This window comes from Mya arenaria, chromosome 1 (assembly GCF_026914265.1).
Source record: "Mya arenaria isolate MELC-2E11 chromosome 1, ASM2691426v1".
Classification (NCBI taxonomy): domain Eukaryota; kingdom Metazoa; phylum Mollusca; class Bivalvia; order Myida; family Myidae; genus Mya; species Mya arenaria.
Window position 1 is genome coordinate 33508788 of NC_069122.1, and position 20693 is coordinate 33529480.

Sequence of the window (20693 nt, forward strand, 5' to 3'; positions counted from 1 at the left end):
TAATTCCGCTGGTAGATGAAAGCATTACTACTTCCGCTGGTAGATGAAAGCATTTCCACATCCCCTGGTAAATGAAAGCATTTCTACTTTCGCTGGTAGATGAAAGCATTTCCACATCACCTGGTACATGAAAGCATTTCTACTTCCGCTGATAGATGAAAGCATTTCCACATCCCCTGGTAAATGAAAGCATTTCTACTTCCGCTGATAGATGAAAGCTTTTCTACATCCGCTGATAGATGAAAGCATTTCTACATCCGCTGATAGATGAAATCTTTTCTACATCCGCTGGTAGATGATTGACCATCATGAATTATTACTATTTCCGCTGGCAGATGACAGACCATTGTACATCGTTAAGATGTTGACAGTTATATTTGAAATAACTTGCTTGACATATCTTATGGTTTATATTGAAACCATATGCAAGGCATTGACAATTTAATAAATGAATTAAGAAATTTCAAAATAAAATATAAGAATTCATATAATAGACAGATTTATTGACCAAAATATTACATGTAATCATAACATAAATATATATTCATTGGGCCATGTCACCAATGAGCATATGGCTCAACTCAGTAAGAAAAATCAACTTCAATCAATTTACATAAAGATAACGTTTGTGTCATAATACATAAGAAAAAAATTTACTTTCGAAACTCGCTATGTCGAACTCTTTTATCTCGATGTTTCGGTTATGTCAAACCTTTTAAGAATATCTGGGTTTAGTGAGACATTTTTTTGTATTTCGGTTATATCAAATGTTGGTTATCTTGAAGTATTTCCCGAGTTCCCAACGATATAGCGATTTTTGACTGTATTTCAACAAAATTATCAACCAGTGAAACAAATTGTTTCGAAATATATATAATTAAATGTTCATCAAAACTACCAAGAATCCAGTAAGTTAATGGTAAAAAATAGATTGTTAATAAAGGAATCCTTATAAGGACATAATTGTTATGATTTTCGAGTATTGCATGTAATTTTTAATAATGTGGGTTGAAAAAGATAAAAGCTAAAATATTCCCAACAAAACTATGAAAACATAAAATGTTAAGACAAATTTTTATTTACTCCACGAAAAAGAAACATTTCAAGCAGTTTCATTTGATGCCCAATGAATAAAAATCACAGTGTAAAATACAAAATACAACAGATGGGACGGAATGTATCAGTAAAATAACATTTTTATAAGTGCATAAAATATTCAATTTATGTAGAACAAAGACTGTAAAAATAACGACCATGGCATTGGAATTATTTTATCTCATAACAGTGGATTGTGGTTGGAATTAGTATGAGCTGTACATTGGCAGGACTTACATTGTATTAGTAAAGTGAAAGTGAAATTATTTTTATGTAAATATACACATACTATAAAACAAGAGCGCTAAAGAGCTATTACCAACATTCATCATTTTTCCAGTCCAACAAGGGACATAACTCATCAATTATTTAATCCAGAGTTAAGAATCTTGTCAAACATGAATGTACTGTCTCAGACAACATGTGATAAAAAATTGTTTTGAATATCTTGTACGTTTTTTTTAGTAATGGTCATGGCCTATGTTTTTTAACAACGATGCTGATGACAGGTCAACAACGACAACAAGGCAGTGAAGATATGTAGACTTTTTTTCAGAAAATCAGATGAGCTAAAAAAAAATACCCCTGACCTTCATGTGTCACTAATGGTTTACCCACCTTCTCCTAGTTTTATGAGGACAAATGGTTACATATCGAATACTAAAAAACTTCTTATTACATACTCACAATGTTTTAAAGACAAATTATAACATCATATAATTTTTGTACAATACAATCATGTTACCAGATATTAACATTAATATAAAATAAATTAAACAATTGTAAAAATATGTAGGACGGAATAACATACAACAATTCATTCTGAATTAAAAGAAAAACAATACTAACAGAATGTAAAACAAAAATTACAGTTACTATACACTGTATATGGTCTTATTATCAACAAGCTTAGGACAAAATAAAGTATGATCAAGGCTATAAGTAAAAGGAATGTTAAGGTTAAACTAAATGTCATTTGCAAATTCAATGAATCCATGCCATACGTGACCAAATTTGAGCACAAAAAGAAATCTCTTAAAAATAATTGTTATTTTTATAAAAATAGCAGCAAATGTCTAAAACTTTCTGTATTTTTTGAAAATATGTGTGGTAAACCTTACAAACAAATTGGTTAATAAATAACAATTGTTCTACTCCAATTGTACATATTGATTGTACATATTGATACGCCATAGAGTCTAGATTCACTATTTAAAATAAATATGAAATAAAAACAGCAAAGATTGCATTGACAATAATATGAAAATAAAAAACACACACACACAAATAGGACAAATGAAAATGCTTACGGTAACTAGCTAAGGTAAATCAAAAATTGAATAAAATAAAACAACACTAACAAACAAAGAAAAATAAGACTGGAATTTTTAACGAGCACAGACAGTTAACCAAAGACAATCACTCTACAACAAAACAAAACAATACAAGATTGTGTATGACCTAGAAAAATAAGTATAACTTAACTTACATTCAAATAATTGAACTAGACTACTACAAAAAAAGTATAAAAACGGTATACAAAGGTGTGCAAAGTAAACTTGGCTAAAATCTAACTATCACTTGGTGACTGATTGCATAACAGCGCTATAAAAGTATACAAAACAATGGTTAAAATACACTTAAATACGAACATTCAAAATATACATTCAATGAAATCCGTTGACAAAATCATAATTTTTTATGTACCCCCCAGTAAATTTCAACATGATATTCATACATGGCATGTTAAGCCCAGTTTTTTTCGTTTTCAGAATAATATCATTTTTTTATTTATTTATTTTGATTCAATCATAAAAGTAACTAATCTTCAAAATAAATTTCAAAATAATAAGTAGAAGTAGGCTAAGTGTCATGAAAGAAATCGTGAGGTGATCATAAATCATTTTTTTCAAATTTAGGATGCTCGCAAGACATGTTTAAAATATAAAAGCCGAATGTCAAAGAAACGGCCAAGCTCAGAGCTTAAGAACAGAACATACAAAAGTATATAGAATTATTTAAATTGGAAATAAAAGATAATTAATTTATAGTTCTTAGAAGAACTTAGTCTAGATGGTTAAATTACTACATGCATGTTAATTTAATGCTAAATGTTGATCTACTAGTTGCTTTCAAAGTAACATAATAATACTGAACACAAATTAGATCAATCTCAATCAAACAGTAAGTCATTTTAGCTACAATGATGTCATTCATTTAACTGAGTTTCGACCCATGCAATCTACAAAAGCTTATGATTTAATTACACTAGGCAAAAACGGGTCTTTGTTTCCACCAACTTCAAGAAATTCGGGGGTAAGTTAAAGCTGTACTCTCATAGATTGAATGTTTTTCAACTTTTTTATTTTTTGTCTTGGAACAAGCCAATTTTTGTGAAAATCCATGGAAACCAGTTATATAAGACTGCTGACAAAAAATTAGATCACAGATTTTTATATTCAAGTTCAAAAATTGATGATTTATGCATTTTTCTTTAACCGTTAGTAACGGTTTAAGCCATAAAACATTAATTTTCGAACGGAAATATGAATATATACGATCTGAAATTTTGTCAACAATCTTATAGCATTGGTTTGCAGATAAATGTGCAAAAGTTTGCTCTTTCAAAGACAAAAAATAAAAAAGTTGTAAAAAATGTATATCTGTGAGAGTGCAGATTTAAGGTATAACTTTTTTTGTTTTTTTTTACAGAACCAGGATTCTCAACCAAACTGGCCTATCTCAGGGACCAGAGTATATCAATATTGTAGAAAATTTTAAATATAAAATGGTCAAATTTAAACATGTTCATCCATAAAATAAACATTTTTTAGGAAATTACGGAAAAAAAATCTACATTATGGCAGGAAAAAGTGTAGGGTGGGCTTGTTTCTGTAGCTTTTCATATAAATATTGGGAGAAAAAATAGGGTGGGTCCAGTTAGTGAAAACAAATACCTTAGCTGACATAAATTCTGACGAGAGTCCTTTTCGCACCTGTTGCTGCAATTTTAACTGCCTAGTTTTGCCTGGATAGTTCAGCTCCCTAAATTTCTGATTTGACCTATCAGCCCAATGGACAGTCTTTTAAACATTTTAGGAGCAAAATCTGGCTAAAAATGTTATCTGCGGAAGGGCTAACTAGAATTCATGTACTACTAAGTGGGACAAAAATAATACACATGCATGGACATCAAAAGATTATCATATATAAATACAACATGAAGTAGAATGATAGTTGAACAGTGTAGAAAATGGAATGCTTTTTTGCGTTACACTAAAAAATGGCACAAATAAATCTCTTCAAATCATGTACAATATGGATGTCAAAGGTTGCCAAATTTTAACCTAGTAAGTATATGACTTGAAACCAAATCAGACACATCAGACATTAACAATAAAATAATTGACAAATGATTTAAATAGCAAAATTTCTAATTCATGTTTTTTAATCTATTTTCATACATAGAGGATAATTGTTTGCTTCAGTGTAAGATAGCAATATATTTTACCGAGTGTGCATCAAAAGTTATATTTCATGAGTTGCACAGCAACAAGTTAAATATTCACTTGAGGTGTTCAAAACATGAAAGGTATTGGGATCTTGCACTGAAACATTTTTCATTTTATTATATGCCTAAAGATGATATAGGATGACTTTTAATAGTTGTTTGAAATGACATCGTTGAGGTTGTGTCATTGTTTGAAACAGTGAAATATCCTTTTTAATTCACTGATAAAGCTGTCTCCACACAAGGCTTTATTGTACTTCTTTTCTTTCTTTTTTTCCATACTTACAATTAAAAAAAAATTAGCTTTATCATTCAATTTAGTAATATTATTTTGAGATCATTTTTTTTTAGAATACAAATGTTAAGTTAACATGAACTTCTAAGCATTTTTAAATGTATGGAAGCATAGTAAAATGATAGTAAAATATAAAATGGACTGTTATGAGCATTATTGCCTAAAAAGTTAGCTAGTCTCAAAATAGATGGGCTCCTATGAATCCACATCATCGGCAACCACAGAATTTTCTTCCATTTCACTTCATACATAACATTGGAAAATGACAAAATTTCTTTTATACGAGTATTCATTAGGCAGGGGACACAACCTTCTACCAATGAAATAGCATATTACAATAAAATTACCCTGTTCTTGGGTTGTCAGTTGTATCCGCAGGCAAGTGGTCTAAGTAGTTGTTTGAAAATTTGTAATGATCAGACGGACCTAATTCTATTTGAGCTTGCCAGAGTACTTTTCTACAGAAAAACATTAGTATGAGTGTCTGTGCATATTTCTGCATTGTTTCCCCAAGTTGCCTCAATAATAAATTATTATTACATGATTCTGAGAACACAACGAAGCATTATGCCCAGCACTAGGCAGTAGCGTATTAGTGATATCTGACAATGATGAATCCATAGTCGGGCAACAATTAAAAAAATGGTTTATTTGGCAATACAAAAACCCAGGTTTTGAGGATAAGTAAGAAGAGTTAATGTTTGTTTTTAAACCCATCACATACTTGCCTATTTAAGTGCAGTATTGTTTTGTTTTAAATATAAGCCAATTCAGTCAAATCAGTAAATAATTTGCAATTCTCAATAGGTTCAAAAAATATATTGTCAATCTCAATCTATGAGACAAAAATAGTAAGTTACATCAGGGGCTAGTTTAAAAAACCCATAAAATAAGAGAATATTTCAACGCCTTAAATTGTATAATCCGATAAGACAGTTATTGTGACAATCAAATAAGCTGGTCTTAATTCTTTGTTTAGTTTGTTATGCAACATTTTGTTTCGTGAAACCAGGCCCCAATTTCCCCAAAAGTTATTAAGCATAACAAGCTTAACAAGCTTAAAAAGCTTATTTCATTTAGCCAAATTTCCTACTTAATCTTGATTTCGATAAATTAGATTATTATTATTATTGTGATTATCATCGAGATAGTATCCCTTTGTACTTCAACGCTCTCAAGAATTTAACTATTACACAACATATGTCCAAAAAATATAGTAAGCTTAAGGGATTTAAATATAATTATATGCTAATATTGTTATAAGGGACTTAAGATGTTTTGAAAAATAATTTATACTGTTATAAGGGATTTAAGATGTTTTGAAAAATGGGACCAGACCCAGGACACTTAATGTTAGAAACATCTAACAAAGCTACAGCCTTGAAGAACACAGCAATGATTGGATTGTGTTATTGGTGTTTTTTTTTCTACTAAAGCCATGTTCTTTTTGTTTAACATGTACAATAGAGGCTTTTGAACAGATGATTGCCCGAGTGTTTTGGTTACATCCTGGCAATACACAGCAGTGACGGGCTGGAATAAATAGTTGATGGCGAAACACCTTGTCCAAAGATCTTCAACAATCCATGGTGAACTCTGAAATAAAAGAGCAGAAATTTTAAAGGGCAAGTATATACTAATATATAATATCTTGATTACGAAGACACTGCCAAAAGCTAATATAATTTATAACAAAATCTGTTTTCTGCGATGAAGCCAGAACCTGTTTTTATTTCTTAGTGGTCATGAGAATGTAGCCCTGGTGGGGATTGAGCCCACTACCTCTTAAAGCTGTTCAATCAGATATTTGTTTTTTGATTCCTACCTCTGATAACATGCTCCCAAAGGATGTCACACTGTTTTTGTTTTTTTTTAAATTCATTTCTTCATAAGTTAACTAGATTTGATTTTTTGATAACTGATATTGTTCTTAATTGATGCCAAAAAAGTTTTGATGAAATCACTTAACAAATGTCAAGTAGACTATTCAAATGAAAGGTGGATGTTCATTGGTTGTACAATATTTTTTATCCAATCAGACAGCATGTAACATATTAACTAAAACAGTTGTTCACATTGTATTAAAAACTTGTGCCTTACTTAACATGGAGTGTATCCTCCTGACATATTTCATTATCCATGTTCCACACGGACTTCATTTTCTGTTCTTCTTTTGCTTTCTTTTTATCTTCCTTTTTTTGCCTTTTACGCTGTCTCTTTGCCCGGTCTTCCTCCGCAAACGTCTTCCTGTACGCAGGGCCGACCAGATGTTGGTTGGCAGCACTGGCAGATTTCACGGTCCTGACTCCCATAGAGTCTACAGACTGAAAGATAAAATGTTTTTTTTTTAATGCTTTTCTGTTGGTAAATTGAAAAATATCAATGGGATACTTATGTATGTCCTGGTAACCTCACTGTTTGAAACTGTGAATTAATAGAAATATAGTGTAACTGTTTCACTCATTATAGCCCATTTCACTGTAAAAAAGATTGTAAAAGCACAAATGCTGGTAGGAAAAAATCAATGACTTCATTTCCTGGATCACATAAATTGGTGAAAAAACTGTTGCAATTTTTAAATTTAATCAGTTAATAATTGATTTGATATGTTATCAACAGGGAAGCATGAACTAACTAGAATTGTGTCCACAATTTAATAACATCAAATTTCTTCCTGAAAGATCTCATGAGTGTATGACTCACAAGAAGATATGAGCGATACAAGTTGGACAATTCCCAAAATGCCAATTTTTGCTAATTCAAGGGCCAAAACTCTGGTTTTACTTAATGCAACAGGAAACGAAACCTAAGGTGCAAGACTTCATCACCAAAATAAACTTTCCCCATAAGGTTTCTAGACTCTTGGTGAAATAGTTTTGGCATTTTGAGATACATAAGTCCAGAAATGCCATTTTTGCTAATTCAAGGGCCATAACTCTCATCACCCCATTAGTCTCCAATAGTTACCAGGGTATTGATCTGACACAACAAATTTTCGACAATCTTTATAATTAAAGAGCAATAACTCTCGAGAGTCTAAGAGGGAAATGGATGCTTATCAAACTTGTCCAAAATAATATGTCAATCCAAATTGATTGTACAAGATTCTGGACATTGCCCAAACCCATGCTGTAGTTTAAACTACAATATGTCCATTTTTATGAGGGTGCGTGTAAAAAAAAGCTCCATTTGAAAACTTTACAAACATTCAAAATTACATTTTGTAACTTTAAAAGAAAATTAGTGGGAGGGACACGGGTCTTGCACTCGACACATCATCTTGGTAGATCAAACACCAAACACATGTGGCAAGTTATTTTAAAATATGTCCATAAAAGAGAAAGTTACAGCCCGGACACGACAACCTATACTCTATGTCCTTATATGCAGCATTCCATTGTGAATAAACACCTGAGTTTGACCTTGACCTTAGAGGTAGGGACACGTGTCTTGCACGTGACACGTCATCTTGGTATGTTGAACACATGTGGCAAGATATTTTAAAATATGACCATACAAGGGAAAGTTACAGCCCGGACACGACAACCTATACTCTATGTCCTTATATGCAGCATGCCATTGTGAATAAACACTAAGTGTGACCTTAACCTAAGAGGTAGGTGCACCGGTCTTGCACGCGACTCGTCGCCTTGGTATGTCAAACACATGTGGCAAGTTATTTTAAAATCTGTCCATACAAGAGAAAGTAGCAGCCCGGACACAAGTTATTGAGCCTGACACATGGACGGACGGACGGACAGACAGTTGGTGAGATTTTAATATGCCCACCTTTGGTGGGCATAAAAATTTCCAGTAGCATTTTTTTGTATTTATGATAGATATACTACCTTAAAATGTATTGCAATTAATTACTTGACCTTTCACGTATTGCAGTAGATACAGAAATACTCTTACCACAATTTCCTTCCCATTCTCCATGTCACTATCCGAATCCTCCGTGTCAGAGTCCGAATCTGTATCATCTGTTGTGAATGTCTCAATGGATGTTTCTGTTGAAGTTCTCTTGAGAACCTTCTTATCAAAATGTTGAACACTTTTGGCTTTCTTGAACGGAGCTGGTTTATTGTTATTATTCACACGCTTGGAGTCTTTTGAATGCACAGAATCATTTAAAGATGGACTCGGGGATTTGTCAACCTGATCATCATTGTCTGATTCAATCAAGTCATCAATTTCTAGAATTTCCATTGATTTTGTTGCACTATCCATTTGTTTCTGTTGGCGATTGATTTCGTAATCCAGCTCACTAAAGTTACGATCTTTGTATTGGAATCCTGTCGGTAGCCGAAGTCGGAACTTGAATTCCTTAACTCTCAGCACTTCAATAAAGGGGAAGTCAAACTGGAAGTAGAAAAACATGGTTAAACATTATATTAAGTATTGAACAAGTCCCATAACCTCATTAACAAGAGCTGTCACAGAGACAGCACGCTCGACTATTCCGCCGCTTTTCAGTGTATGGATTGAAAAGTTTTGGCGAAACATGCATGGATCACTGTTAGATTAGATTTCAGTGCAATACATGATGCACTGAGATATTTACATAAATTGAATTGGAAAATATTTGAGGTGGTACGCAAACTTTAATGTAAATTCTAAGTCGAAAAAGGGGCATAATTCTGTCAAAATGCTCGATACAGTAACCACCTCCTGTGTACAGGTTTGGGGCATGATGGTGAACAAGCATGCAAAGTTTCAAAGCCATATGTCAATGGACTTTGAAGATATTGAGGTGGTACGCAAACTTTAACATAAGTGGTTATGCTGATGCTTACGCTCGGATGACTAGGATAGCTCTCCTTATTCTTTGAATAGTCAAACTAAAAATGGCTTTAAAGGCAGTTTGTTCTCTTCCAAGAGCGTCCATCATTTTTATTTTTTGTAAAATAGTTACCGGGGTAATATGAGCTTTTTATAATATCCTTTTTAGTGATTAATAGAGATTTGTCAGTGAAAATAGTAGATATTTCACTGTTCAATTCATCATGAAAATATTTTTTCACTCATGGCGACGTCATTTCTGGAACATTGCTTTTGATGCTTACATGGTAAAATATACTTTGATCTTACATTGAAACAAAAGATTATCCTATATATTTACCCAGACATCACCGAGGCTCGAAATTTACTTTTAGTAATACTTGGGGTATATTACACATAACTGAGGGACATTATGTGGACATTATGTGGGCAGGTCGGTCAGCCCCTAAAGGTGTATATGGACAAAGGCGTTAGCTGAGGCTTATTCACTTTTGTAGGCTGACTGGCCAGTCCTTAAAATGCCACATGGCCTGTAGTGGTGTGTCATATGTACTATATTATACCAAACATATTATATAATCATTCAATATTTCTAAATAGCTTTGAAGTGGTTTATTCAACCTGGCCTTGTTTACTTGTGAAAATTGCAAAGCTGCATAAGCAGTTGTATGACATCAGCTGTCTATATTTTGTTTGGAGAGTTCCAAACTGGCCAAATATACTATATGGACCACTGATCTCATAAAACTGGATTTTTATTATACTATATTGACATATGGACCAATCAACTATATACACAAAGAAAGGACACATTATGTATGGTATTATATTTATCCTGTTTGTTTGGCTCGAAATCCTCTTTGGCTGGAATTGTATGTAAAGGACCGATTTCTTTATATATATGCTGAATGTAAGCTTAGCCCGAATTTTGCGAGGCTCGAGGTATTTACCCCAGTCCTTTGGAGTTCGAGCCAACAGGGCCCGAATTTTGCGAGGCTCAAGGTATCTACCCCAGTCCTTTGGAGTTCGAGCCAACAGGGCCCGAATTTTGCGAGGCTCGAGGTATTTACCCCAGTCCTTTGGAGTTCGAGTCAACAGGGTTCAACTATATGTTTTTAAGATACAAATACAAGCTTCGGTGTGAAAACGTACCTGCTCTTTGCCATTTGTCAGCCTCTTTAGAACTCTAATAAACTCTTTCCTGGGTGCGTCCTTGATCAACACCAGCTCAGCGGCCCCGTCGTTCAGGTGTGTATACATACTTAGCCCTCGGGCGGCTAGTTCAGAACGCCCCGATATTGTGTAGAGCCCTATGTTGAGGCAGTCAAGCTTCTTTGTTCTCCAAGGAGTTTCTTCAAGTTCTGCCAAATCTGAAAAAAGTTATGAAGAACTGAAATACCGAAACTTTAACACTGAATCCTATTGTCTATGCTATAAAGAGTTTTGGAAGACAGCCAAGTGCACTATTGGTCTAAACAATAATGGAACCAAATATTAAGTGTTTACCATCGATGTTCTAATGATAAGAATCTGGAAAGTACCCCGGTATTAAAAATTATACCTAGACTTTTATTAAATTTGTATAGATTTAGTCATTATCATTAACAAAGTTTCACATCAATATCTTTAACTGTATTCTATTTACAGCTTTTGCCCAAGCACCATAACAACCATGATGACACTGCTTCCAATGACAACATCTATGCTGAGCATTTTCTTAATCAAAAAGCCTGTATAATGTGCAGACTGCCCAGGCTATCTTACAGTTACCATCAACCAGTGTTATATAGGTTTCACATTGCTTAAAAATTGCCTTTACGAAGCCAGATAACGTACTGATGGGGGGTACTGACTTGGGGCGATGGTGTCATTGCTGTTGGACTCAGACACAAGGTAAAAGGCTTAAACAAGATCTTGGTAGACTCCATAATCTACATGTATGTAACATAACATTTTCTCCACTCACTGATGAGGTGAGGTTATCACTATTGTTGGACTAAGACAAAAGGTAAAAGGCCTGGACAAGATCTCGGTCACTCTGTTATCTACATGTATGTACATGTATTCTAGTAGCACAACATTTCATTTAGGTACTTACTGACGAGAGTATCGCTGTTGTTGGACTCCGACAGAGGGTCAAAAGCCTGGACAAGATCTTCAGTGACTCCATTATCATCTTCAACTGTTTCCTTCCAACACGTGTCACACCTTAAAGGTAAAGCAACAACATGGATACTCGGTATATGGACAAAAATACATGGAGTGGTTTTTCAATATGAATTTATTAAAAAAAAAATACTAAAATTGATATAAATAGCCTTTGTTCAAAACATGTTAAATAAATTCCATCTTAAATCACTGCTTTGTTAATATTCTCAACAAAAAAGTTTCACTACCGAAGAATTTGAAGTGATTTGATTCATTTATTTTTTTAATTCATCACAAGTTAGCCAGCTACAGTTCAACTTCAAAGTAAGTTCAATGGAGTTTTCCACTATTTAATTATCCAATCTCAAAGAAAGCATCATAACATATTGAATCGAGAAGATTTACCCAGTATAACAAGGCAGGTTTTTCCTATGTGGAGGGATCTGAAGATCTGATGGAATGTACTCAATGTCACACTTGTACGGCCTGAAAAAAAACAACAACATGTACCAGGGTCTATCTGCTGATGGTGTTTTAAGTGTACAATACGGTGCGTCTTTATTGTGACGCTTGGAAGGGTCTATAATGGTGACCCTTGGACTTGATAGGGACAACAGGTTTTCAACCACCACGTCTCCCGCCTTTCACATTAGCCGTTCAAGTTTAATGCCATCTTTCAAAAGTAAATTAAATAAATCTGTGGAAATATATGAAATATACAAAAAATGTCATTATAAATACTGATACATATTGGGCCGACTATTCAGAATTTTGGTAAAGTTAACAACATGATTAACGACATTGTTGTTAATTTAAAATGTGAAATATTTTATGATCTGCTCATAGTTTTGACTATAAACAGGTACAGCTGAAACAGTTGTCTCTAATCTTGTTAAAATTACAGCAGATCACAAGTGTATCCATTAAACTTCCAGAGCAGTAACAATTTGAAAGTTAACAACAGTGACGTTAACAACATTGTTAACTTCAACATATTTGATCGGCCCTTTTTATTCTAATTTTGAAGTTTTATAAAGGTTTAATTACAAAAGACAGTTTCATACTCATTTTGTTTAAACTCTTGGGCCAAATTACACAAGCATCTTAATTTTTTTGTTCTTTTTCCTCAAACTCAACCATTTCTTAACTCTTTTATGCTTAATGTATATTCTGGAATTAAAAAATGGGGAATTCAGTTTTCAAAAATTGAAAAAAACATTTAAAGTTTTGCATTTTTTGAGGATTAGAACACTTAAAAATTTAACATTTAAGATAAAATATTTGAAAATTTTGTCTTGAAATTAAGTTGCTTCTATAATACAGACCTTAGGCTAAATTTTATAAGTCACATAAAGTTATAAAATAAAACAAAGAGCCTGACCTCTTTAAATCACACTAAGAAAACTTCAATCAAATTGCTGAGTTAATAATCTTAAGAAGTGAACCATCAACATACCTAAGTTTAGCCTTTGTGAGAGCTTTCATAAACGCCGCCTCAAGACCCCGTTTTCCCAGTTTCTTGTAGCGCTTCCGGAATGTGAGTACATTTCCTGCAAACCCATACTGACAGTTGAAACTCCACTGGAGGAAATTGTCCTCCGAGTAGGCAGAGCAAATGTCAACAGGGGACTTCCAGCCCATCAGAATGTGTATGGTACATGTGACCACGTCTTCTGTGCCGGTTATTGATCGACATATGTCATTTGTGGAACCTGGTAGAATAAAAAAGGTTCATGAGTGAATGATGATAATTAAAACATAACTAATGAATGTTTTGTTTGAGCATACATACCCTTTAACAGGTCTCAATTATTCCATTGGCTCTATTTGTCAAATGATTTTCTCATTAAATCAAAACACTAAGATTTTACTTCAAATATCAAGATCAGGGGTCTGTTTCTTTTCAATTTTTCGACTAAAATCGACTAATCGGAACAGACCACAAATTTTAGTGGATTTTCGTCATAAATTGAAAATATCTTTGTTTTATATTTTCATTATTTTGCTACATATTTCTGAGAATTGAAACTTAGTCAGTATCAAAAATGAAAACAAAGTTGAGGAAAAAGAAAAAATCAACCTTGTTAAATTGCAATTAAATGTGATGCATAAACAGATTTACGTTTAATGAAGGTAGACCAAGATCCTTTAATGAAATGGGCCCAGCATTTAATAAAATTTCAAGTCAATATGGGCCGACGATTTGTCCTTGTAGTTTTGTATGAACAAAAACACAATTGATAATCACCAATAATCAAAGTTATTTTGATGAATCATCAATTTCATATTCGAAACTGAATTATGTAAAACATAGTGTATTGTAATGTTTTCTTAGTTGTATCTGACAGATGTTAATGTAATATGATACTTGTTGTGCGATAAAAGACAAATATCATCTGAGGCCAATGAACAAGATTTCTAAAAGGGTCGTGTGAAACTGTGAAATGTAAAGTTATGGGTTAAAAAGTTGCTAAGTTACTGTCCTTATAATAATTCTAATAATATTAAAGCAAAAGTTAGATAACTATATACAGTTAATGATAACCAATTTTTGAAAACCAGAATCAATTGGCACCAACTTCGGTTGCAAAAGGCTGATTTTCAACAATACCAGGTAATTGTTTTATGCCCTATTCCCACATACCACAAGGGATGATGCCAAGGGGAAGCCTTGCTCGTACAGGTGTAAACCCAGGTTTCTGGTCCACGCCTCTGTATTTCTGTGAGGCAGTCAACAGTCCATCAGCTGCCTTGTTGGCAGTGCCGTCACCTCCCATTGCTATGATACTAAAATTGAAATTTGAAATGATGCAATTCATTATATGCTTTCCGGTTGGTAATAGAGACTTATCAGTAAAATATAACTTGAAATATTCATGGTATCAAACATTTTTTTAATTTAAAGCTCATTTGTAATCAAAATCAAACAGAGGTTTATCAGAAAGATATAACTTGAAAAATTTGTTTTAAACGTTTTTGAAATTTAGCTGAAAGTTTTTAATCATTATACTGATTTCACGATCAATCCTTAGCACTTAGGAACCCCTGTAAGATGTTAATTATGCAGTTTGAATAGTTGCTCATTATATCAACCATTATTGGCCTTTTGCAATATTTCAAGACCATTAAAATAACTCATTTGTAATTGTAGGTATAAGTTTTGTATGATTCTTTCACTGCAAATAACACGGTTTCAAAGACTTCCAAAGTATCATGGGGTGAACAGGCATCGAAACTTCCTATAATTGTACATTGGAACTTTATAACTAATCACTATACCGTCAATGACTGGTTATAAGACGAAGGCAAAAATATCTGTGAAAAACTCGAGAAAAAAACTTTTGATCCTGAAATCGACCTCAGAAAAAAATGTCAAAAGCTTGTTACTGTTTGTAAGACGCAGGCATTTTGTTACATTTAAATCTGAGAGAAAAAAGTGTGTCTTATAACGAGTCATTTATGGTACTAAATAAGTGCAAAACTATAATTTTGTCATTTTCTTTTAAACAAACGAAAAGCTGTTGTATACATCCCAATTTTACTCACCAATCAAAGTCGTCTAGATTTATATGGGTCATCTCTTGTTTGATGTGCTCGTTGTGCTGTACCTCTGGAAAAAAAGAAAAAAAATGATAAAAAATATGTTCATTATTGCCTTTGTACTAATGTGATACTGATTGTGTGAACTCTTTTGGTGCCCTTATTATTTCCTGGCTGGTGAATTATTATAAAATGATTAGACTTCTCTGTTTAACTAACTATGGGTAAGTTTGCATTCAATTTCAGTTGAAATAAAGAATAAAACAGGAACTGCATTGTCTTTATCTCTTTTGTTTGCACAATCATTTATTTTACATGCTGGTAACCAGTAAGCTATTTCCTTTCAATGATACCAAAAATATATAGGTTCACCAGGCATCTGAATTCACATTACGCCATATCAATGGCTCAATGAACTGACAAACTTACTTGTACAACAAACACCCAGGGTTCTCAATATGTTACAGTTGAACCACCTCAAATAGTAAATTACCGACCAGCTACTGCTTATTGTACTCTTTTATTTCCAAACTTGAACTGGCGTTTTTGCTATTTGAACCCTTTAATTTGAAAGGCAGCAGGTTCTTTCAAGTTATTTCAAATACCCACCAATACAGTCCACATCTATATCTGCAGCTTGAAACAAGGGCAGCACCTTGTTCTTATACAGGGCACTGGCGGTCTTAGACCCAGCGTGGGTTTGAAGGAACAGTTTCACTGAGCGGGGTCTGCACTGCAAGGCTGTAATGGACACAGATGGAATAATTTTTTTTATTAATTACATAAGTAATAGTTAGATGACATGAATTAAAATCTTAATGATTGAGAAGGGCTTGTTCGCTTTGCTCACTCCACCCATTCTTAATCATTAAGATTTAATTCAGGTCATCTAACTGACTTAGAATACAATCTTATTGGCGGACACATTGTCAACGCAAAATCTGACGCAAGGATTGTGAATCAAATGAGTGGCAGTGGGCAGACCTTTAAACATCTGCGAAAGTCGAAATTCTTAATGATTAAGTCTAGAACTAAATGATTGATTATCTGCAATTTCATTGGCTGTAAATGTAGGTTGTATTCTAATGCTATTTTACAAGTTGTACTCAAATGTATTTCTAATAAAAACATTATTGATTAGAAAAAGAATGAACAATCAATAAACATTGAGTTAATGTGCATCAATTTGAATACTAAAGCATAGTTTTTAACTCCTAAGTTTAGGCATAAGAGCAAAGGAAAATTTGAGCAGAAAATTTATGGGCATTTTTATCCAAAAAAATAATAATATCAAAAACTTATCCCCTGGAATTTTATTTATTTTTTTCCTTTTTTGGGGGGTAAAAACTAGCTTAAGGTTGACAGTGGAAAGCATCCATAATATTGTGAGTGTGAAATTCCATGATGACTAAGTCCAAAAACTATTGTAATTAAAGTTTGTTTCTGTATTTATTCTTATATCATAAATGTAGATATTGCCCCACGGACCTAAAGCTAGGTTTATAGGTCTGTGATTGCGCTAAATTTCGCTGCTTAAAAATCCCCTGTTGTAATATCAAAACCCCCGGATTTCAGACCAAAATCCCTTGGGAAGCCTCTCAGAAATATGGCATGTATGTCACAATACAAAACATGTTATTTAGACAACCCTGTGGATGCATATGGCAGAGATTCAACTATAATACAATCAAAACAGCTTATTTATTTGGTATGATTATTATTGTTTTTAGTATTTAAAGCCACAGTCTACCTTCATTTCCAATAGATTCTTTCCTTCACTTGCATTAGAAGTACTTAGGGCATGGTTTCGCTACATTTAGCAGATAAATAATGGGTATTGAATATTGAATAATTCATGATTGATAGATTGTTTGAATTTATCATATAATGCATCATATAGACACAAATGCAGACAGAAAACCCCCAAACAATTGTAAATAAATCCATTTAAACACGAAAATACGTCCAAATTAGTATGTTTACCAGTCTGCAATAAAACGACTTCAAACTAAGCCAAACACATTTATTATTTAAGACACTTTAATGGATTAGAAACCAATAAGTGTTATACGTACCGTCAAGATATTCCCTGGTTTTCCGTATGTATCTTGTACATAGTGTCTCGCTAGGATGTTCGAACACAACGATTTTGTCAACCCAGGTATTAGGACCAAACCTATCAGCAATGTGCAGAGTAAACCCTGAATTTGAAGAGCATAAACTTTATATTTTAAGCTAAGTTTTAAATGAACAATAAAATGGGCACTTTGCTACACATGTAGATTGATAACCACCATCTCGGCCTTTAAACAATTGTAATAATTCAGCATTTCATACCATCAGGATTAGGTTGCAATATTCTTTAAACAACATCAAACTCTTAAAGATGATTTAAAATTGTTGAAAAATAAAACATCACTGACAACAATTATTATCTAACTTTGTCTTTGAAAATAAGATATTTAAATTACTGCTTTGATTTAGTCTTAAAAAGGAACTTATTGTATTTTCAATTGTTTATTCTCTCAAAAATGTCTTACAGACTTACTCATATTTAAGATATTTTCAATAACAACTCATACCTAAACATAGTCCCTCCTCTTTCTCCGAGCTTGCCTTTTTCCTCTTCATAGTTATACCAAATACATCTCGAAGCTTAACAGTGTTTTTGTCCTCTCCTTTCTTGTTTTTCCCCTTCTTCTTACCTTAAAAACATTAATACAGAGAGTGTCATTATTTCAACCAAAATGAACAACATTTCACATAGCTAGTTATTGTACAAGGTTATGTGTTTTTGTGCAGATAATGACAATTAAAAGTCATTTTTCTTGGTGATGAAAAACCCTGCTAATGCCTGCTTGTTGGAGCAGCAACCTACGCGAACAGCTGCATGTTGGAACAGCAAGTTATGCTAACAGCTACATGTTGGAGTAGCAATATTACCAACAGCTGCATGTTATGTCAAGAGCTACCTCATGGAACAACAAGTTATGTCAATAGCTACCTCAAGGAGCAATAATTTAAAGCAACAGCTTCATGTTGGAGCAGCAAGTTATGTCAATAGCTGCATGTTAGAGCAGCAAGTTATGTCAACAGCTGCCTGTTGGAGTAGCAAGTTATGTCAACAGCTGCCTGTTGGAGTAGCAAGTTATGCCAGCAGCTGCATGTTGGAGCAGCAATTTATGTCGACAGCTGCATGTTGGAGCAGCAAGTTATGTCAACAGTGGCATGTTGGAGCAGCAAGTTATGTCAACAGCGGCATGTTGGAGCACAATGGTTTTGTCAAAAGTTGCCTGTTCAAGTATCAAACTATGTCAACAGCTACTCGTTTTGGGGGGACAAATGTTGCTGCACAAGTCTAAATTGAAACAATTCTGACAACTTCATACAGCAACAAGCTATACACATTTTTGCATGTTTATCAGCTCTCAAAATAATCACATACAGAATCAATTAAATCGCCTTAGCCAGCAGGATGGGAAATGGCCCTTAATTCTAGGAGTGGTGTCAAGGAAAATGTTGCTGGGAATGATTCAATTCAAGAACTCGCTGTATTGTGGTACCTGCATGTCAAAGCCTACCTGCTCCTTTTAAATGACTTTTAATGTTAGAACTCTTAATTTTTATTGATCCAAATTATTGGCATATCTTCAAAAGACAGTAACACCCAATATTAGGCCTAAAAACACCTTTAGTTTAGGCTACCCAACCCTACCTACAAAATAGACCCTACCATTTTTTTTAAAGACTGTTGGTAAAATAAAGGATGTTACCCTAACCAAACCCCTTTTTTGGCCTCACTTGTTTTGGCTCTCTTTGAGATAAAGTTTATTTTTATTAATTTCCATATTGCTAATGGGTTGGTTTAGTTTGATTCAACTATGTTGGAAAGAACTCACATCTGTGTGATTGAAAAGTTGGTACTGTATAACAGAATCATTCCAGTTCATTAAAAGCACAGCAGGCTTTGCAACATAGTAACCCTGTGTATTATTTCATTATTTTATGGTACACAAGCTAACTGCGTTGCAAAGCCCATACAATTTCACAATGATATTTATCACATGTTTTACGAGTTACAGGATTTCTCATAACAACCACTACAGTTTTTATTTAATACTAATTTCCTTTAGCTTGATTGTAAAAAAAGGTGACAGCTTTAAGTCAGCTTAAAGAATCATGCTCGAACCTATTTCTATGCTGAAATCAAGTGCTGGCTTCCATTTTGAGTAGCCATGTGATAGTTCCGCTGGTGGGGATGGAACCATCAACCTCTTGGATAAGAGGCGGACACCTTCATGTGTATACCACTAGACGACTCCCACCCATAATATATTCAATACATTTTGTATAACACAGTTGTTGTTAATTATGCATTGTAATTTCTCAAACCGTCAAATAATTAATAAATCCCTCTGCTTATTCAATGCTTAAACTCTTATATATCAAACTAGCTTGTATCTCATATTAGATCAATTTGAAAGACTCTTGCATGCAAAGCTCATCACCTGTATTTTACAAATAGACACCAAATGTAACACACAGCAACTTTACATGTATATCTTATCAAAAATATTTTACGTTATACACCAAATGTAGCAGTAAAAAAAAGTTGCAAAACACATCTAGTGGGGAACTGTTACACTTATCATGGCAAAGTTCAACTCTACAGTGTCAATACTTTTTAATTTATGGTACACATGGTTAATAATTTACATGTATTTTTAAAATTACCTTTAAGCTATTTACTATTTAGTCCATATAAACAACTCCTTCAGAGTCTTGGATGATTTTTGATTTGGTGAATCTATTTTATTCTACATTAAGGGGAACATGATGAATGTCCAAATGTTAAAAAAAACTTCCCTTCACAAACATTATTGTAACTAACTGCTACTGATATGAATACATATAGTTACAAAAGTTTTAATTACCTGCAGAATTAACATTCGTCCAGCATATGTACCCTTTTGATAGTGAAAGTGTGACATCATAACCATCCGATTTACAGTGAAAAATGTCTTTTAAGTCGGGTTCATCCGCAAATAATTGGTCTTCTTGAGGGAGATTCGGACAATTCAAAATCGGATTTCCATCGTCATCGAATATATACTCTTCTATGTCTCCCATGACTGTCAGAATGTAATGTTGCCACTAATAATCACAACCTAAATTCGCTTGATCCAATTAATCATATAAATATTGATTTGTTAGTATAATTTGAATTGACAGCTAAAAATATTTTAATACCGAAAATACCCGGAAGTAAACAGGTACTCTTCCGAATAATAGGAAACAACGAAAGCTGATTGGACAAAAATG

General features: G+C 33.4%; 1 protein-coding gene across 1 annotated transcript; it reads right to left on the reverse strand.

Annotated features, from left to right (window-relative positions):
• Positions 1–488: 488 nt before the first annotated feature.
• Positions 489–20631, reverse strand: LOC128238440 (ceramide kinase-like protein). The gene is made up of 13 exons (XM_052954365.1): positions 20306–20631; positions 17954–18076; positions 17447–17572; positions 15981–16112; positions 15378–15441; positions 14476–14618; positions 13288–13543; positions 12237–12317; positions 11782–11891; positions 10836–11053; positions 8817–9263; positions 7002–7225; positions 489–6497 (listed from the first exon to the last, which is right to left on the reverse strand). The coding sequence occupies exons 1-13, from the start codon at positions 20499–20501 to the stop codon at positions 6404–6406; spliced, it is 2214 nt and encodes a 737-aa protein (XP_052810325.1). The 5' UTR covers positions 20502–20631; the 3' UTR covers positions 489–6403.
• Between the last annotated feature and the right edge of the window lie 62 nt (positions 20632–20693).